At 33.2% G+C, this 22,768-nt stretch overlaps 1 protein-coding gene across 4 annotated transcripts in view; it reads right to left on the bottom strand.

Moving 5' to 3' along the window:
* ERBB4 (erb-b2 receptor tyrosine kinase 4) overlaps nt 1–22,768 on the bottom strand; it is a 1,045,679-nt gene that overhangs the window by 16,592 nt on the left and 1,006,319 nt on the right. For all 4 annotated transcript variants that reach the window (XM_045559045.1, XM_045559047.1, XM_045559044.1 and 1 more), the window contains exons 23-25: nt 19,378–19,524; nt 17,146–17,243; nt 15,577–15,747 (exon numbers count right to left, since the gene is read on the bottom strand). In XM_045559045.1, the coding sequence (XP_045415001.1) occupies nt 15,577–15,747; nt 17,146–17,243; nt 19,378–19,524 (416 nt within the window). The remainder of the gene's footprint in view (nt 1–15,576; nt 15,748–17,145; nt 17,244–19,377; nt 19,525–22,768) is intronic.

Genomic DNA, 22,768 nt, shown 5'->3' with positions numbered 1-22,768 from the left:
GTCTATAGACAGGTGAACATTCATAAAACGTTTATCAGCCTACAAATAAAATTTTAAACGTGCTGGACCATCCTCCCACAGAAGAGAGGAAGGAAGTACAATACACAAAATGTGCTTCGTTATTATATTAAACTTCCAGGGTACAGCTCACTCATCTCGAGGTTCTAAATACCACAAGCCCCAAAGGAAGCTATCACTAACATGCTATTCGAAACCAGAAGCACATTAATTCCTGACAGCAATTCCTCCTATATGTTTTCTAATCTCTTCTATCCAGAGGTGGATTTACCTTGAAGCAATGAAGCGTAAACCTCAGAACCTTCAATTATAGCCCCCTTCCAAGGCCTGGTGAAGAACTCAAGTCATAGGTTCACATGATATGGGGATTTTATAAAATTTGCAAAAGTGAAATTTTTATTTTTGCATTCTTTTCCTTAAATGTGCTCTATCTCTACTCTCAATTATAAATGTCTGGCTCCACCAAACCTGGATCTGTCCCTACTCAAACGTCCCTGTCTCTGAAAGTGTTCTCTACAGTATATTTTTATCAAAATTACGTTTTATCAAAAATGTGGCATCCACGAGAAGCCACCGTGCACATCCAGAAGACTTCCTTGGAATATCCTCTGTAGTAGAGAATGTTCATTCCAAGATTTAACTGAGGCATCTGAGCCAAGGTTAATATGCTTTAAGGTTCCAGATCGTAACACTTCAAAATTCATTCAAACCCCTCTTCTTTTGGAGACTCATGCTAAATGATTATACCACGGGTCCTTCTCTTTGCGACTCTTATCTACAGTCTTTGGAGGTACTTTCCAGCACTCAGAGACTGTTCATGTTCATTGGTGTCACTCAGATTGCTCAGTCATTCCTGGCTCAGTTCCAACACCTTTCACCATGAATCCCACTGAATACATTATATATGAAGCATTATAATTCCTGAGCTTCTTCCTTGACTACAATCTTATCTCTACTGCACTTTATCTACCGTGCGGCTACACCTTAACATCACTGGGAAAAACTCTCATTACCCATTAAAAAAAAATCTCTTTCTCGGACTACAGCCTTTTATTCTTTCAATTCATTGATTTTCTTTCTCTGATTTAATCAGTTCTTCTGCCTTTTTTGTGCTCCTCAATTAATTTTATTTATTTATTTTATTTTTCCAGGAGGGGTCTTGAAGTATGTTAGATATGGGTTTGACTCCTGTGTCATTTACTAGCTATGTCGCAAGCTACTCAACCTGAGTCCCAGTTTCCTTAGCTTAAAATGGGGAAAGAATGCTCTCTCCTGTCTGTTAGTACTATATTTTATAAGACTGTATGTAAAGAACCTAGCATAATGGTCAATTGACAGTAGATACACAATGTCAGTATTTACATAATTATATATCATTAGACCGGGTGTGGTAGTTCGCGGTTGTAATCCTAGCACTCTGGGAGGCTGGGGTGGGAGGATTGCTTGAGCTCAAGAATTTGAGACCAGCCTGAGCAAGAGTGAGACCCCGTCTCTACTAAAAATAGAAAAATTGGCCAGACAATTGGCATATGCCTGTAGTCCCAGCTACTCGGAAGGCTGAGGCAGGAGGATCACTTGAGCCCAGGAGTTTGAGGTTGCTGTGAGCTATGATGATGCCACTGCATTCTACCCAGGGTGACAGAGACTGTCTCAAAAGAAACGAAGAGAGAGAGAGAGTGAGAGAGAGAGAGAGAGAGAGAGAGAGAGAGAGAGAGAGGAAATTCGGGAGTCCCCTATCAATCTGTTAGGAAACAGAGCTAAGAACGGCAAAAAGAGAAAGGATTAGGTTTTAGGCAACTGTACTCTCCATGATACGAACTTTCAACTGAGTCCACCAGTTCTGTTTTCTATCTAATCTACAAAATTCACAAAGTCTTGGTGTAAATTATTTTTTGTTGTTGGAGAAATGAAAGGAGGGACTGAGTTGTGGAAATTAAATAAAGGGTGAGAACCAATGAAGTGTGGGAGAGTAGCACCACATGGGGAACTTGGAACCTGGGAGGAGAGAAGAGCTAACAGTTATTGCATAGTTAGTTTGAAGAGCTTTACCCATTATTGCACTAAATCTTCATACACACCTATGGTAGATATTATTTTTATCTTCATTTTAGAGCAGAGTAAACCAAGAGGTTAAGTAAGTGGCCTAGTTTACACAACTAGTAAGCATGGGAGCCTGGACTGAAGTACAGGCAGTAAGATCCCACAGTAGGCTATGTTGCCAGATTACTAAATTGCTTCATTCAGCACTTTATCCCCAGTAAATTAAAAGAAAAAATAGGGAAGCAGTTTGGATTTCTTCCATCTGTGAATTTAGATTCAATAAAATTCTATCTAGTGCTCAAGGGACAGAGAAACTCCCATCTGACATATGTGTTAAAATTTCATTCTTAAGTTTCCTCATGCCAAAACTACTTCTTGTCTGAGATGAACTTTTCTACAAATGTATGGTGACTTATCTTCCCCTAACTTCTGGACTTTTCTCCACCTATTTCCTTTCCTATTATCTTCTGTCATCTCTATTTCACTAGTTCACTCGTCTCTAAGAATCTTCAGATGCTCATTATTCTAGAAAACTTCCTCTGACCCATTTTCCTCACTGAATTCACATTCTGTCTCCTGTCTTCCCTTCACATAGAAGAGTTTTCCAAAGAGATTCACACCTCCTGCCTTGCTCCTCAATCAATTGTACTCTGCCCCTTACAAGTTCTACATTCTACTGAAACTATATTTAAAGATAATAGTAATATGTCATGAATCTAGGATAATAATGGCTTCCAAATCATAACTTAACTTCATTTGAGCTCTAAACACATATTCCTCACTATTTAATGACTATATCTACTAATATTCTAAAATATTAATTGTATTTCCTTATCCTACTCCATTTTCTTACACTAATAGTAATGTTAACATCTTCCTATTTGCCAAATTAGAAAACGTGGTGTCACCCTTGAATTCTCTTCTCTCCATCTCATTCTGCAACATCCAACTGGTATCCAAATCCTGTTGTTTCTATCTCAAAACCATCACTTACATCATACTTTCCATTCTATTTTCTCTTACTCTGGAAATAAATTAATCTCTCTTTGTTTTAGCTCACATATCAAAGCTGCCAGAATTTTCTTACTAGAAGCCAAATCTGACCTTTCCATGCTCCTGCTTAAGCACCCTTATTTGCTCAAATGATCTCTTATGCATTCTCTCTTTCCCCATTATTACACTTTCTCATTGTATTTTATTGGCTAGTTACTTATTTGTAAGTTTCTTGAGGGCAGGATTGGATATGGCCCTAGTAAGCAATAAATTAGATCAGATACATAGTAGATACCTAAATAAAGGCTTGATAAATGAATAAGGTATTGAAAGAAGAGATGCTCTTTGCTACTTGCCTGAATTAATCATTATTTGATGGAGGTAAGTGGAAATTTCTAAATCTGAATTAGTGGATAAGCAGCTACTAGTAAGACCGTTCAGATAGTCCCTTAGAGATCAAAATTAACATTTATGAGGAATCTGATGATAACAAAATTCTGAAAGTCAAAATTCTTTACTGATATACTCATCTTAAAGCAGTGAGTACTGACCTTATAGCTATGACTAAACAGCAAAGAAATGTCAGAGGCAGAGTGAGAGGCAATGCATCACTGTGGTGAAGAGTGCAGCCTCTAGGACTCTAGAGCCAGGCTACTGGGTTCTGTCATCTAATAGCTGTGCCTCAGTTTCCTCACATACTAAATAGGTGGTAAAACAGTGAATAGGTAATATTAATAATAGTAACCATAGTAAATACTAAAATTGTCAAAATAAATAGAAAAAACTAAACTCAAAGCATTTTCATGAGATTTAATAAACTAATATATATTAGATTGGCACAAGATAAGGGATAATAGATATCACCTATTATTATTTACTCTTTGAATAATCTAATACTTTTATAAATATGTATAATTACTAGGAGTAAAAGGATGAATTTAATCATTTCAACCCAGGCATATTCAGTAGCACGGTCTCTTTAACATAGAACTACAAAGAGACTCTAACTAAAAAGAGACTATACTAGGCTCAAAATGACTATGAATTATGTATACCTCAATATCTCCACTATGCTAGGAATTTTAAACATTTTTTCTCCCAGGGAGGGAAACAAGTATAAATGTTACGAAACAATGTCTGTGATTATTGTTGGAAAAAGCAAACCAAATTGGTTGTAGATTAAACTTCCAATTTATTTCCCTTTCTGATTTCCACCATGTCTTTCATCACAGTGTAGAATATTTTGCAGCAAGAGATATGGTTGTAGAATTTGGATTTTTTCCCACGGTAGTCTACCAATCTCTCAATTCAGCTTTTGCTCAAGTGTAATAAGAGGCTGATCCACAGCCATTCATTTACAGTGTCTGAGTAAAAGCTATAGAGCACAAATTAGCCTCTCTTTAGAACGCGCTGGTATGTCAGAATTCTGAACTGAAAAGGGAACTTTTCATTTGGGCAGGTGAGCGTGGAAAGGGACTGAAACACAAGATACTTGTGATTAGGATATGTTCAACTGCAGAAAGTGCACAAAGGAAAGCTGATGAGCAGGCCCACCCCCTACTATCCACAACCATCGTCTCCATTCTCTTTCGTGGAGTAATCAAAGGATATTCTGAGCCTCTCAGAATGCCATCAATCCTTATTGAGAATGAAATAGAACATCCCTCTCTCTCAAGCCTTTGCAGGAGCAATCATCATAGCAGGCTGGCCTGAGCAGGGAGCTCTGGCAGACAAAGATGGATTTGTTAAAAAAATAAATAAATAAATATATACATACATAAATAACCTCCAAAAAATCTGAATAGAAAGTTGATGATAATGTCCCAATTCTATTATGTAAAGGGTAAAGAAACTCACAATTGTACTCTCTAGGTCTGGACAGTAAAGAATAGGCTTCTTGATGAGATTTTTCTGATAATTCAAAACCAACTGCAAATCTTGTGGCAGTAATACTGAAAATTAACCATCTAAATGATTTAGATAAAACATTCATTATCATTCTAAACCCAAGTATCTTCTATAGTTGTCCCTCCCTCCTTTTTGTTTCCTTTCCTAGCTTTGATTTTCTCCTTTAGCACTTTTTAACAAAGAATGGAAGAAGCTTCTTCTGGTTGTTCAAAAAGGCATCTTGTGCTGGCTGATAATTACTCCAGTATAAAATAAAGATCTTTGAAATATTCTTTAAGGCCAGACTTCCCTTACACAAGCAGTGTTTCGATGGCACATGTTGTCTCAGTGTTGTAGAAACATGTTTGCCAGTAGCCAAATCTGGTACTGATAAGAAGCTACAAACAATAAGTCCAAGAAGTTCTTTCAGGTGAATCATTTTTGAATGAATAAGTCACCCTACTCGGAGCCAGAAGACCTGACACTGGTTTGGTAGATGATAAGCTCTGAACCAAGTTACCACGTCATTGAATAGGCCATGAATTTTGGGTACTCTGTAATTGGGATTCTGGTGTGAAAATAAAATGCCAAATATGCCAGAGTGCTTTGTAACTTTAAAGCACTGTTCAACTATAACTTATTTTTATGAATGAAAGTTATTTTTTGACTTTCTATCACATTGCTTGTAGTAGACTTTGAGGATGTGAAGGGGTAAGGGTGTTCTTCAAAATATTATTTTGTAAGTTAGAGTAAAAAAAGGTTTCATAAAAATTGTCCCAAATATTTAAAAAACAAATTAAAGAAACTAGAAATCTGTATCAATCTTTTAATGAACTTCATTTGAATAATTATTAGGCTTATATTTATATTTTATTTAATTATTATTCATTAGAGATGATATATTGAGCTTTCCTTTTCTTTTACCCAATGAACAGTGGGGATTAAAAGCATAGAATAAAGGCCAGACAGATCAGTGATCAAACCTCACTTTTTACCAGATGAGCTGGAAGCAAAAAGACTTTGCCTCTTTCTATTTCTTTTTCTGCCTTTGTAAAACAGGAATGGTAGTGCTTTTCACTCACCCTTGTTATGCAGGTTGAAGTTAATAAATGTGAAAAGCCCAGAGCAGAGCCTAACACATGAATATGCGATCAATAAATGGTAGCTAAATTCAGGTGTGAGCTGGAAAATTTTGAAACATTTGTTAAACTTATAAGGATCCTTTTATCTTCAAGTATGTATTATATTTATTGAGTCCCAATATAGACATTGTTCTTCTTGCTTTTTTGCTTTGACTTTGGCTCTATCAACTCTATTTGATCTTCCTGAACCATTAACTCTTGATTACAAGGAGTCTCACAGAGGCACAGAGGAGACAAAACAGCAGCAAGGGCTTGGAGCCTTTTAAACCAAATGATCCTAAATCTCATTAGACTTGAAGTGAAAGTCAAGATTTCCATGGTTTTGACCTGACAGAACCAAGAGAGGACTGAATACTAGACTTAGGCTTGAAAGCCTGGAGCATGGCTTCCCACCCTCTCCCTTAGAAGCACAAGGACACTGGGCTATGAGTTTTATCTTTTCCAGTATCAGTTTACACTTCTGTAGGATGAGAGGGTTTTCACTAGAAGGTCTTTAAGGTCTCTTGCAGCTCCGACACCCCACGAGTACATAGTTACTTATGCATACACTTCATACTACAATAGCATGTCAGTGGCACAAATTACTGTGCTTAGAGTTGAGCTATATACTAGCGCAAAGGACAAACCACACTAGTTATATTTCTATTCAGGAAAAACCTGGTTGAAACAAATGTCCAGAGAAGGACATACAGGCTATGGAGAAGGAAGGAAAAGCAAGTGGCAAATGAGAGGGAAGAAGATTATGCTGTCAATACGCTAAGGAGAGCCTGGTATCTCTGTGTGAATAAATGGGAGTGTGGAACTTTACATGCAAGAAAAATGTATTTGTTTTTTAAAGTTGTTTTTTTTTTTTTAAATATATCTTTTGCCAACCTTTCCTCCTTCCCCAACTTTGGGAAGCTCTAAATATCTGGCTGCTGTTTCAGCTTGGATGGGGGGTTAAATGACTGTGATTTATTATGCTGTAGGAAACGTTTTACCTCTATCACATGTATAAACATGCATTTATATGCATCAGTATTACAGATGGAGGCATTAGTTTTACACTATTGGAGGACTAGACTTTGCTTAAAGATTGGAGAGGGAAGGGAAAACATTGACATTTTTTATAAGGCAAAATGTTGAAGGGAATACAGGCAATTGTTTACCAATAGAAGAAGCAGATTCCCAGAAGAATAAAGAATGTAGAGGAATTCATACTGTACTATAACAAAGAGGTATTATACAAAGTCCAAATCTATTAAAAGATAATACTTGGAGATACGATTTGAGAAAGAAGTCTAAAAATTATCTCTTCATTACTTAAGAAATTGAGAGGCCGGGTGTGGTGGCTCATGCCTATAATCCTAGCATTCTAGGAGGCCGAGGTGGGAGGTTAGCTTGAGGTCAGGAGTTTGAGACCAGCCTCAGCAAGAGCAAGACCCCATCTCTACTAAAAATAGAAAGAAATTAGCTGGACAACTAAAAATCTACATAGAAAAAATTAGCCGGGCATGGTGGCACATGCCTGTAGTCCCAGCTACTTGGGAGGCTGAGACAGAAGGATTGCTTGAGCCCAGAAGTTTGAGGTTGTTGTGAGCTGGGCTGATGCCACGGCACTCTAGCCTGGGCAACAGAGCAAGACTCTGTCTCAAAAAAAAAAAAAAAAAAAAAAAGAAACAAACAAACAAACAATTTGAGGATTAGTTTAATTTTGTTTGAAATTCCTAAAGAAAGGATTAAATGAAGAATGCAGAGCTGGTATCATAGAAGGCTTATCATTATGTTTAATAAGATGTTATGACCTAAATTCTATGAAGATTTTTAGAAAGTCAAGAAGAAATAAAAGAACAATAGCAATGGGTAAAAAGGGAAAAAAAGAGATACTTTGTTAAAGAAAAGCAAATCTTGCAGAGTAGCATAACTAAAATAATACATATGCAGATTTTAAGAAACTCACTGGTAGAGAAGGCGTTGCACAAAAAGGTCACTCGATATTTTGCTATATATAAATTAATCATTTGAGAGGGTGAGGGACTTCCTCAAACTAGTGGAAAATCAAAGATATCAGAACCATTTTTGATATCCTTATAATTTTCAAAAACTTGGAAGAATAAATGAATGTAACTTGACATTAGGTTCCTATTTGAAAGCAAGAGACAAATGTATAATACATTAAGAAGAGATAGCTCTTTGTTAAAATAAATCAACTATCCATCTATATCTCCAAACAAACAGAAAGCACGAACATGATCTATATTGTTAAAGAAATCAACGTTGGGATAATGCTTGCAGCTCTGGGCAGTTTTGTGTGTGTGAGACAGAAAGTAGTGGAAGATAAATTGCAGTAACTGGTCAACTGTAATGACCAAGGCATTTCCTAAAATAAATGTTCAAAATCTTTCAACTGTTAGTGATAATAGGATTATATATCATATAAAGGGGGACTTCATAAAACATGTATCATTCAAGTTTATTCCACTGATGAAGATAATAGAAAGCTACACTCTAAATAGGTGAGGACAAAAAAAAACTGAAATTGGTGCCAATAAATGATCAGGCACTGGAAATATTCATTAATATTGTCTTTCATTTGGCACAATGTAAACACTATATTTAGAAAGTGAGCCCATTTGCAAAAAAAAATGGATATCAGTTAGGAATATATTGTAGTGACTTCTGTGAAGTGGTAAGGACCTGAATTAGAATCATGGCAGGAGAAACAGAAGACAGAAAATTTGAGAGCTGTTTTTCAGGAAGGCCAAGAAAGGATTGTTTTGAACTGGATAATTTAATTAGGAGCAAGACATTTCAAAACCATGTTTTAAGCTTCATAATACCGACAAAAAATTAGGCAAATTGGGAGAGAGCCTATCCCAACTCCTCTGATAACAAAAGTTCTCAAGCACACGCAATATAGAAATATTACAAAAAGCAGGATTTTAGAAGTAACTTTAGAACACGTCTATTTACCTTTGTTCATGGTGGGGTTTTTTGTGTTTTTTTTTTTCTTTGCCTTTCTTGTGACTCGTTTCACATCTGTTCCACCAAAACTCTATTCCTATTCCAAACTAGATCCTCATCATCCACAAAGATACAGCTAAAATGACTTTCTATAACCTCTTAAGTTGATTTGGCTTCCTTTGTTTTTGTCCTGTAATACTTGGCATATATCTCTCAGAATATCATCTCAACTAGAATATAAACTCTTCAAAAGTAAAACCTCTGTCTTCTAACTCTGTACCGTCATTGCTCAACACAGTGCCTTGCCTATAATAAATATTCAATATGTTAATTCACTTACTCTTTCATTATAATAAATCGAACAATTTAAAAGATACCTATGTACATGAAGAACATTTTGAGACAAAACCAAAAATCCCAATAAGACCAGGAATGATGGCTCATGCCTGTAATCCCAGCCCTTTGGGAGGCTGAGGTGGGAGGATCACTTGAATCCAGGAATTCAAGACCAGCCTGGGCAACAATGAGAGAAACTGTCTCTATAAAAAATAAAATTAGCCAGGTGTGGTGGCATGCGCTCCCACCCTTGGGAGGCCAAGGCAGGAGGATCTCTTGAGCCTAGGAGTTTGAGGCTTTGATCACATCACTGTGCTCCAGCCTAGGCAACAGAGCAAGACCCTGTCTCTAAAAACAAATAACAAACCTAGTGATACGGAGTGTATTAATAAGAACTCTTTCTTTTGGCTTAATAGATTAAGAAACAAAATACCAACAAACAAAAATTCCTCAAGTATCATGTCAAGGATACCATGCAGGAAACCTTGATGTATCTTGGACAAAATGTAAAACCAATATCCTGAAACTACAATCATTTATCATCAAGTAGCAGCCCTTGTTGGAATTGATATTGATCTTTGGTAAATTGCAACCAGAGTAACCTTGTTATATCATCACAAATTTCTCCCACTACATCATTTAGCTATGAGATACTTCCTTAACTTATGTCCATAGGGTTTTCTCTTCTGTGTTCAATCACATAAGAAAAAAAGTTGTGTATAGAGGTAACTCAAAATGCTTTTGGTCATTTTTCAATTAAATATTTTTTGGAAGAAGTTATGGTATAAATGTATGAAATATAATCATTATTTTGAAAAGTCATTTTGTGATAAGGTAATTTTAAAAAACATGACTGAGCCTAAAATGTCATCAAGTTAGTTCTAGAATTTGAGATTTCTGACTTGTAATTTAGTTTTTTAAATCCATATTATCATCAAGTGAATGAAAAGTGTTAGCCTCCATCAGCAGCAAGATGTTTGATAGTAACTTGAAAGGAGAAATACTGAAATCTGGACTCAGTTTCTAGCTCTCCTTATCATTCGTATGTTACCTAACCTCTCCATGGCTCAATTTTATTAACTCTTAAAATGGGACTAACGTTATTACTTACCTTCTAGGACTTTATGAAATAAAAGTAAGATAGTTAATTAAAGCACTTAGCATAATACCTGGGTTACAGTAAGCACTCAATAAGTTTTAGCTGATATTATTACTATTTTTATTATTTCATAAAATAAGAGATCATGATTTTGATTTATTGGATTATAAAGACAAACTCAATGGAAACTCTCACATTTTCAAATGTCATTATTGAGAATGACATCATTGTATCTGCATTATCATTTTGCTCGAATTTCTACTAGTTTAACTAGTTTATATATCATTAGGAAGCATATATAGCACAATATTATAATCCTATAGGGGAGACCAAAAGTTTGCTTATATTTCTTTTGGAGGAGGAGGGGTTAAATTTATAAAAATGTCAAAGGTAATTACATTGCATGTGGTAACCTTACTAAAATATACATATATTAAAATTATGAAATTTAATCTGAGGGCAAAGCAATAGTGGTGTAAAATAAAGTATATAAAATCACATTTTCTTAGCAGTTGAAATGTTCAGCTTACTTGCAATGATTTAGAAACTGATCAAATTTTTAGATACCCAAGTCCTTTAATTTTTTTATCCTTCATTTCTGCTTACATTTTGTCCATTTTCAACTTATCTATATACCTATCCTGAGAGGGGGAGTGTAAGAAGAGGAAGAAAAAGGCAAATATATTAATATAGTTACTTCTTGAGAAATAGAAATGAAGTGGAAAAGAGTTTAAATTATGATAAATCTATTGTGGGTTATCCACTTCACCAGTGTGGAGGAGCTGCAATTCCTCTGTATTCCACTGGCCCAGATAATTGAGAGTTACCTGGTATGTTTTGAAAAAGGTAGAACAATTGATCTTTAAACTATTCCTCACAAATGACAATGATCCTGTCACAATTAAAATCATATCTTCCTCTATAAAAATACATGGAAGCTTTTACATTAAGTAAATTTTCTAGCATCATGAAAGCTAAAACGTCTTCAGCCATATCCATTTTATTAGCTAGTTTTATTCATTTCTATCTTATTTAATATGCAATTCATTATACGAAACAAATATAAATCCAGGTAACTCAAAAGAAAAAGACCAAATTTATTCATATCATCAGAAAAAAAAAACTATGAAGAAATTATAAATTGTACTGAACATTTAATTGAATATATTAGGCAGCATTTGTTTAAATAAATATATCTAGAGAGAGGAAGGCAGCAATGGAAACTAAAACCTCTTGATAGACTAAATATACAAAGATCATATGTAAAAATAGAACTCTGACCCACAACCTACAGCAACCTGCCGAGAAAATGAACCCCCTTATCTACAATAAACAGCCCACAAAGCTAGTCTTCTGGAAATCAGATTTGTAGGAAGTCAGATTACTATCTCGAGTGACAATCTAAGAAGCTAAACAGCGATGTCTATTACAATTGGGCCCAAATGACCAGAGCTTGATTAACAATTGACAGCTAATTTTTGTGCCTGTTTCCAACTTTGGACCAACTGGAGAAAGCCAAATATGCACCCCTAACCATCACTTCTAGTTAGCCTGTCACAGCTTCACCAAGCTGACAGCCTCCAATCAGCACATACATGAAGATTTTTTTCCCTATAAAGCTTTCCCATTCCTCTGTCTGCCTTTCAGTCTCTGCCAAAATGCAAGTGATGGTGTCTGACTCCCTTGCTATGCAATCTCTGAATGAATAGCCTTTGCTTTTCTCATTTGGCTAATTTTCATTTATTTCCACACTATAGAGCATCTACTACAGGTCCATCAATGGGCTACCTGCTCACATATACAAAATTAATCTTCACAATGTTCTGTGAGAAATTCTTTTAATCCCTATTTTGCAGACGTAGAGAATTGTTTACAGAAGTTAAATAGCTTTTTATGTTCTCCTATTTATGTCACACTAGAGTAAGTGCTTTGGGTACATTATTTTGATAAAAATATTTTAGATCATATTAAAAGTATATCTAACAATAATATTAGCTATAAATTAGATAACTATTGTCTAGCATCACTTGCATTTGTATCTATCAACTTTCTGGACAAATATCAAGACTGTATTTTGAATTGAGCCATTGCTTTAAAGTTACAATTTATCAAATTATATACAAAATTTAAAATAATCAAAAACACTATAGAAAAGTAACTTTTATAACTTATTTTCTAGTAGAACACATCAGAAGAAATAATTTGCTTGCCAAGTAGTGATTGCATCAACGCTCTTTTCATAGATAATGGGTAGAAAACCGTATAAGACAGGGTGATTATTTATGATATATGATACTGACAAAGAAAAAGTAAAAATGAAATTTGATTCTAAAATAAAGGTAACAAATGTTTATTTGCCTGGTACTTCAGACACTCTATGGATTTTTAAAAATTAATTACCTAACACTCATATAAGATAGGTACTATTGTGTTTACTTCAAAAATAAGGAAACAAAATCTTGGAGATATTCACATTACCTAAAGTTTCTCAGCTAGTGAGGTATGGTGTCTATATTTTTAAGATGAATTATTATTTGGTTTCAAAATCCATCAAATATGCTTAAGAGAGATTTGATCAAAATTCACTTTAAGATATTCCCTTAGCACATAATTTATAATTTATTTTCTGAGTCTAAAGTAACATAACTTAGCCTTATAAGAAAGAAGGGGGAGAAACAACATTTGCACATATTAGAAATTGCCATAAAAACTACATAAGGCAAGATATAAAAAAGTTGGAACAATATTGATGACAAATAAGGCTTTTTAGCGCCCCCAAATAAAATGATACTTAAACACAATTGCTTTTCCAAGGACTGAAAAAGTAAAAAGAAGTCTACAGATAACATTGTTTAATAATGTGGAGTAAGAAATGATGACCAGAGGACAGATAAGGCCTCATGCAATTTCTACTTTGTCTCACTTAATCCATTCAGTTAGCTCAAATCTTTATTAAGAATTCCTTGCATTGAATCCCACTGCTGTGTATCTACCCAGAAGAAAAGAAATCATTATGTCAGAAAGTACTCATACTTTTATTGCAGCAAAATTCACAATTAGAAAGATGTGGAATCAACCTAAGAACCCATCAACTGATTAGTGGATTAAGAAAATGTGGTGTGTGTGTGTGTGTGTGTGTGTGTGTGTGTGTGTGTTTCAGCAAAAAACAAGAATGCAATAATGACTTTTGCAACAACTTGAATGAAACTGGAGCCCATTATCCTAAGTGAACTAACTCAGGAACAGAAAAATAAATGCTGAGTGTTCTCACTTATCAGTAGGAGCTAAACTATGGCTATGCAAGGCCACACAGAGTGGTATAATGAACATGTGAGACTCAAAAGGGGGAAGGGTGGGAGAGTTGAGGAATAAAGAATTACTTATGGGGTGCAATGGACACTATTCAGGTGATAGGTATACCAAAAGCCCAGACTCTACCACTGTACAATATATACATGTAATAGAATTCAACTTGTACCCCTAAACCTGTTAAAATGAATTTAAAAAAAGAATTCCTTGCATTGAACATCATAAATTAAAATGAACAAAAAGTTGAAATTTAAGAATTCTTATAAAAAAAAAGAGTCAAGCTCTTGGACTTCATAGCATTCCAAGTTAAGGAAGAAACACTTTTTAAAAAAAAAATCACCGTTATAATGAAAAGCAATGAATTTGTCATTTAAAATGATAAATACAAGAGTATAATTTGATTACTTTGTAAAATATACAGAGGGGAAAACAAAGAGCCTCCTTTATACACCTTAAAGACTTTTCTCCTTCCCATGAACAAAAGGCTGATACGCATTGCCTGTCAGTTAGTTTAATTTTTAAAACCTTTAGTTATCTCCTCCCCATTAGGCATATGATTCAATTTTCAGTTTCACTATATAATGACATATTTTTCATAGAAAAGAAAAATTAATTGAGGCCTCCATCTCTGCTTCTTTCTATATCAGGCCTTCTAAATGGAGGTAGATGACAAAAGGGTGTGGGGTAGGATGAGGGATGCATTTTATAATAATATCATCTGGGGAATTTTCCAAACAAGACAAATCTCAGACAGGTTGATGCCAAGAAAAATAATCACATCATGAAAATAACATATTACAATAACTTCGAAGCAAGAGCATAGCTTAGCAGAGACAGAGAGCTTACGTTAGAATTCTGCTCTTCCCCTGGCTAGCTGTGTGATACCTGTCAAATCATCTGACTTCTCTGTAGCAAGGTTTCTCATTTGTAAGAAAGGAATGATAATAACAACAGAACCTCATTAGGTTCTTGTAAAGATTACGAGGGTTAACATATATGTGTTGAACTATAAACACTAGGTGAGTATTACTTAATTACTTATTGCTATATCTGTGTGACTCTTTTATTAAATAAAGGTGGACACTTTTTGAAGGCAGGGGTTAGGTCAAAATTCTTTGGATCTCAAATGTACACTAATGCTTCACATGCAGAGGTATGCAATACATGTTGAATGATGAATGGATTTTAAGAAAATAAAAAGTACATGAATTTGGCAGCTTTCAGAGAAGGAATGGCATCCTATAGAGTAGGTTTAATATTGAAAATAAAATGTAAATTCTTTTCAGAAGCTTCTTTCAAAACTTAAAAGTACATTTTAGAAACGATTTATCAGCCCTCTCAATATGATTGATTTAGTTCAAAGGATGCACAGTTTTCTGTGTTTCTACTTCAACTTGACAGAAAATATTTAATGTTTCTTAAATGAGTGAAAGAAAGTTGTAGCTGTATTACCTTTTGACTAATAAGTCATAGCATCTTTTTAAGAAGGAAAAGTTAGAAAGCCTACTTGGTGAGAATGTTCATTGATTTATACACATATACAGTTTTATTTGAATTGGTTTTTAAAAATTAAGATTTGTTTGAAATCTTGAAGGCAATGCAGAGTACATATTGTATTGTCCATGTTTGTCTTCAAAATTAACTATATATGACAATCCTGGCACATATTTTTGAGTATGGTGTATTTTTCATGTAGGCATCACGCTGATTTGAGCTATATAATTATTTTGAAATTTTAGTGCTTATCATCTCTTTATAAATCTCTTTCATTTTATTTCTTAGAAATAATTGTATATAATTCCTTCTTACCCTATTTGAGTCAATTCTTGCTCTGGAGGTATAGATGGGAGGTGGGATGTTGAAAGCCTGAGGGACCAGGTATTCCTCAGCATCCATCATATCTTCTAAATCCTCTTCATCCAAGAGATTCTGAAAGAACTTGCTGTCATTTGGACTGGGAAGCTTCATACGATCATCACCCTAAAAGATTGCCCAACAGACATATAAAAAGTGATTCTTCCCCTCATCCTAAATACGTGGTCTCTGCAACAAATATATGTAATATAACAAATGGTTGAAAAATTCATGCACACATTTCAAAAAAAATTCTTTAGCACAACCACTAGCTATAAAGAAGCCTATAATGTGCTTATATGTGACAGGGTAAGATAAATAAATGTAATACAAGAAGAATGTGATAAATGCCATTAGAGTGGAATAAAGCAGAATGCTAAGGATGTTTTTAGGGAGGCAAAACTCAATACAGACCTAAGAATAACCATTGCCAAGATGGTTTGTGGGTTGTGACTTTAAGATACAAATAATAAAAGGAAATCTATTTGTCAATCTTTATTTTATCTGGTTGGTTTGATGCTATAGAATTATCAGGACACATAGGCTCCATAATTTGTTCTATAGCAAAACAGCTACATCGTCAAAGTGGTAGCATTCAAAATCACAGCCCGAGTGGCAAATAGAATAAATGGGTATGGGAGAGAAACCAATACCTTGTTATAATCTTTCTCGCTTCATTTCTTATTTTTTTTTATATTTTCAAAGTTATGTGATTTTTTTGTAAAAAAAAAAATTCAGTTCATGAAATTTAATTTGGGGGAAAAATAGCTAGAAATAATTATCTTCTACAACCTGGCTTTTATCTTCAGGTCAGACTATTGGTACGAGGAAAAAGGCTATTTTGTTTTACTGGAAAACATAATACAGTATAATCCAATGTCCATTTGTTTAAGGTTTAGGTGAAAATAATCATAGGGAAATATGTTATAATTTTTAAATTATCCAGTTCATGTTTTTAGTGTTAAATATAAAATATTCTTTGGGACTGTTATTTGATTCATATGTGCATCAATTCATTTGAATTGAGTTATTGCTTGGATATTGCATACCTCCCCAAACAAAACAAAACATGTTTTAAATTCTTTTCTGGGAAATTAAATGTTAATATACTGAAACTTTTGATTCATTGTCTTCAATCAGTGACAAATTAAAATAAAAATCCATCTTCCTTTTATTCTGAAAAGGAAAGATTATCATAATGAATATGACTTACACATAATGTTAATAAAAAGCAGAGTACTAGAAGGCTTGTCTGAGGATAAAGACCTTTTTATGTGTATAGATAATCATAATTATCTGGCTGTTCAATAGCAGAGTCACTTGAATACTAAGAGAAGGTTCTTAGAGGTGGTTCTGATACAAAATAAAAAGCTCTTTTCCATAAGTTGTTTTTACATGATAATCTGCTTAATTAATCAATATGTTAGTGGTAATTTCCATAGATCCAAAGTCCTGATATTATTCACATTTTGTAATGAATTTGCCATTGGGAGAGTCCTAAAAGTGTAAGTCAAATGTACGAACCTGAATAACTAGGTATCTTTGAGGGTCTCGAGCCATCCTTGAAAATTCAGCAGCCAGTTCCTTAAATTTCGGTCTACTGTCAGCATCAATCATCCAACCTGGAAATTTACACACAGTAAAGACATCAGTATATCTATAATTAGAAAAAAGAAGGGAGATTTAAATTTTGTGAAAATATAGGCTGAAGTTTGAAAAATACTATTTTAATCATAATGAGCTGACAAATAAAGAAAGCTAGTCAAAGAAACAATCCAATGGGTAAGACTCTGTCAACCTGTTTGTTGATATTCATAACTAAATGTTATATAGTATAAAATAACAAATACATTTTTTATTTCATTAATCTTTTTTTAAATTTGTTTTTCTTCCTAGAAAATAGAACCCAGGCTAACTATGGGAATTTATAAAATCTCATATCTTTTTCCCTTTGGTGTGGAGATAATTTTTTAAAACTTTTCTTTGATGGTTATAGATGAGGTGATTGGAATATAATTTATCATGTTGTATCAGGAGTGGCATGAGACAAAAGTTTTGGTTACAATGTTGACACTGGCACAAAGGGGAAATAAGAATTTAAAACAACTTTCTCATGCTACATTTTTCCTGGTTTGAAAAAGAAAAAAAAAAAAAAACTAATGCAAAGTGATTGGTAATGCTTGTTCAGCAATTGCTATTACCTTATCTTAGTACTGGCTTTTCTAGGGTATAAATACTATCAGCAATTTTCAAGATATGTGTTATTATTTTGCTGGGAGTCTAATTAAAGTAGATCTTATCTCTCTAGGCTCTCTTTAGCTGATGAAATGACAAGAATAAAAGTACAAAGCTTTTCTTGATTTTCTCACCAAATGATCCTCTTAAGTATTTACCCCTCTCCCCAAAAGGTAAAACTCTCTGTTAGGCAAAATGTTTTCCTAGTTTGACATCATTTCATCAGAGTATCTAAATCATCTCCTATGCTGGTTATGGGATCAAATTATATATATGCATGCATGTTTTTAAACTTTCTTCCATAGATATGTACCAAACAATAGTTGATAGAATAAAGCTATAAAGCTTGTTTCTCCTTTTTCTGAGAGTTCAATTTTTATGTTTGTCCTGGGAATTCTTTTGGGTATCATTTTATGCATCATTAATGTCACCTGCTTTTCTTTTCTCCAAACAAAGCTCAAACACTCTCTGTTCTATATCCATTCATTTGAAAAAAATGCTTGTTAATGTCAAGATGCTAATGAGAAAATAGGTATTTCTGGAACTACTGGAGCCAAAAAAAGGTTAACTTCACAGTTGAGGTATCGGTTTCTCGGCAACTAAATATTGAGTAAATAGAACTATGCTTAGAGAAAAGGGCATGCTGACCTGAACTGCAAAGAACATTTTTTATTTCTTCCCTCACTGTCAGAATGTATCACACATGTCATGAATATAAATCTGAGTAGACCTGGGTCCAAAGTCTCTTATTAATAAGATGCTTATTCACCTTCACCAGTTTGTTTCTTTGCTAACCCTGTGTAAATCAAAAGGGGAAAGCCTTAGATTATACAAGAGAGATTGCTGCATGTTAATCTCACTTAAATTAAGTCAGAAACTCCAGAGACTTCCCTAATTCTATTTAAATTAAGGGCCTAGGCTTCCAGGACACATTTATAATACATATGTGTCTGGGGCACAGGAAAGGGAAAGAAAAGTAAGAGTTTGATGTAAACAAATGATCAAAGTGAAAAAAAGTAAACATTCATAATCTTTTTAGTTCAATGTAGATTCATTTCTTCTCACTTCCCACTCTGCCCTAATTTCCTCTTGACTAAAACTGATAAACCTATTTCCATTTAATTAATTTTTGAAACTATTAATATCAAGCTTTTTCCCCTTATGTTTAGATCATTTATTTAGTCTAATATTTCCCCACAAAGATTACTAACATCATTACCAACACAAATGTTATCACTAACATTATTGGGACTAATTATATCTCTTTATGACAGGCAATTTGATAGTCACGGAAATGACAAGAATAAGAAAAGTAAGAGTCTTAATTTTGACTTCATAGCATGGAAAAGTGATATTACTTGATATTAATAATCACAACAAACAGGTGTTTATATGTTCCCTTCATGTAATTATTTTTGACCTGTTACATTTTTCAATATGAAGAAACATTATGCAGGTAATCTGTACTATGCGTTTACTAAGAATGATGATGTAGATGATAAAATTATTTTGCAATCTTACATTTGACCATGACCATGTAAACATCAATAGTGCAGATGGGAGGCTGAGGCAAACGTTCTCCTTTTTCTAATAAATCAGGGATTTCTCGGGTTGGAATTCCATCATAGGGTTTTCCTCCAAAGGTCATCAGTTCCCATATAGTGACTCCTAAATTGGAAATCAAATTCTTAAATAAGCATATTAACAGCATACCTTGAACAAGCCAGCAATATACCAGTGGCAAAAGGAATGCTCCCTAACGGCCAGACAAAACAGAGTTTTTAAAAAGGCTCTTCAGATACCTATATCCATTATGGAAACCCAAATGCCAAAATCTTTGTGGAGAATTCAATTTTCTTATTATTGTCTTGGAATTTTTATTGAGTAGTAGAGAAAGTGAAGAGCAGACATCAGCATATATATCTGTTCCCTGTTTTTACTTAGCATTACTTATAAGTATTACTTATAAGTAATGCTAATGTTTTCAGTCCAAGTTACATTTCACTACACTACAGTACAACCCACAAAACAATGTATTTACTATATATATATATATATATATATATATATATATATATATATATGTATTCAGTACCAATAAATATAAGTGCAGGTAAAATCTGGTATTGAATAATTCTGAGATTAGCACCTTTACCCTAAAAGCCCTAAGATTCCAGACTAATTACCTTATGTTGTGGTAAAGAATTGTGGCTCTCTTTTTAACTAACATAAAGAAAAGAGGTAGAATAAAACAGATTAATTCCTTTAGTGCACATGAGAGTCTGAGTGAGGAACTATCCATATGTAAGATATAATACATGTGAATTGGACATCCACAAAATTGAAAGAAATGAAGAATAGTTTATTTCTTACATAATAAATGACTTTCTTGAATCATTAGAACATTAATTTTCTCTGAGAAAGCAAATATCCTAAATGTTAGTATGCAAACAGCCAGTTTTGATCATAGTGATTCTGATTTAAGCAATAATACATATACTAATGATATCTTCTTTATGATATAAGTATATAATTAAAAATTATATTTTTATTAAGGATAAAGAACTTGTAAGTTCAGAAATGGCTAGCTGGGCACATTAATATTACAAAATGAAGTTTGATTTATGTACCTATATAGGCATCTTTTAATATAAAATCCATTAATTAGGAAAATGTTTTTTTTCCATTGCTATCTATAATGAATTATTGATTCAAACTGAAGTCTTTTTTAGTTTATAGCAGTTATCATTGCCCAATAACAAAAATACAAAGCTTAACATATAAAAGTATAAGTAAACTTCAAATTATCTTTCATAATAGAATCATTAAGAATTATCTTTTGTTAATATTTATATCATATGATTTTAGGTATAATGTAAACATGTAATTAGTGACATAATTTAATTTATTGATCTTTATTAAATTCTTTAATTTTTCCTATGAAGGATTAGCTCCATAGAACCAATGACTAGAACTTAGTGTCCATGAGGCAGGCTGAAATAAGGTACATGGATGTTTATTTCTAGTTAGTCATATTTATAAAATGTACACTTAATGAGAACTCTTTATTAACTTAAATAAGCAGTTATAAGATGGAGTAGATACTCTTACATGTTTATCAGAACTTCTAATATAGGGAAAGTAACCAAGCAGTGACAAACAGAAATAATAGAGAATATAATAAACAGAAGCTTATAAATACAACAAAAGCCAAACATCAAAACCTCCACTTCTCCGAATAAACCCAATTATATCTTTGCTGGGGAGATGGCACAATCAGGTTAACAAGGATGTAAAAGGACAATTTCAGGAAAACTCAATCAAAAACATTCTCAAAACTTACATTGCAATTCCATCATCTGAAGCTATATATCATACACAATGCTTATTTATTTTTATAAAAATAAAAATGCACCATGATAATTTTTCATAAAGGTATACTATAAACAAGATTATGTAGCTTTCTCTGCTTTTTATGCCTTTTACGATCAACTATGATATTTCATAAAAATCTCAAAAAGCCTATGAATGTGGGTTGATGACCTGGGCTATGTTTCCAAACAGAGCACTATCTGTCTATTTATTTTTACTGAACCGCTCCAGGGATTTTGCAGCTCAACATGAAGAAAAATATTATAGCCTTAGTAACAAGATTTTCCCCAAAAGACAAACTTTACTATTAAAAATATGACTGTTCTGCCAACATTATATATATAACATATATATTTAATATATACACACACACACATATTTTGAGGTAATTTAAAATTTGCCTGCAGGAAAGTGCCACATTTAATTCAGGGAAACATAAGTAGGAAAAAAAGGACAAGAAAAGTAAAAGAAAAAAACAAATATACTATACAATAGATATGATATAATATATAAATCTGTTATAATATATAATATATAAATATATCTATATCATATAATATATGGTGATCTATATCATGTAACATATAAATGCTAATCTACCTGCTAATTTGTATCAGATAATATATAAATCTATCATATAATTCATATGATAGGTTTCTTTTTATGTATATTCCCTACAGTAATTTAACAACTGAGTCTTGCTGAGCATTTCTCTTAGACCTCAGACATACAATCTGAACCTCAAACATACAATATATTCTACTTCTGAGTAAAATATGTGAGAACTTCATGGAAATTTTATCACCACCTATGGCATACACGTGTGGGGGAATAAATCCTCTTTATTGAAATGTCTTACATAATTTCAAAAGATAATTAATTCTTTCCCAGATAACAGGTATAAATTCTTTATTGATTGAATGGCTTAAATCTTATTTTCTAAAAATGAATAAAATGTAAGACCAAGCTTAAATTTGAGTAAAATAATACTTTTAAATCCTACCACCACCCTTTTTACTTAAATAAACATTATGCTTTCTTATTTGTAAGAAATGTTAGTTTTATGTGGTACATTTAAACTTAGATAAAGTGTTGACTCCTTCTTGCTAATCCTGGACTTAAGTTGTAAGTAGCCAGACAGATGCTAAATAGCTCATCATAACATTGAGTTAAACACAATTCAATAAATATTCAAATTATAAATATCACTCTTTTCCAGTTCATATTCTTCATTCTCTAACATTTCTGTTACACCAAAAATTGTTTGTAAATTAAAATCAACGTTGCAATTAAGCCTTTCTCTCTTATCTCTCCCCTCATGTTCATTACTCTCACCTACTGCTTTCTGTGATTATTCTTTGTATTCTTTGTTATGCCAATAATCTCTATTTTCTACTATAGAACATAAATTCCCATAAGCAAAAACAAAAACAAAAAGTTGCTTTTGTTTTTGTTTTGACATTCATTCAATTCAGAGTTATATTTTCAAAGAGTTATTGAAAATTATGGCCATGAAATTCTATGAGATTGTCCCTAAACT

This window comes from Lemur catta, chromosome 8 (genome assembly GCF_020740605.2).
Source record: "Lemur catta isolate mLemCat1 chromosome 8, mLemCat1.pri, whole genome shotgun sequence".
NCBI classification, from domain to species: Eukaryota; Metazoa; Chordata; class Mammalia; order Primates; family Lemuridae; genus Lemur; species Lemur catta.
The sequence above is the reverse complement of the archived record's forward strand: the minus strand, read 5'-3'. Positions and strand labels throughout refer to the sequence as shown.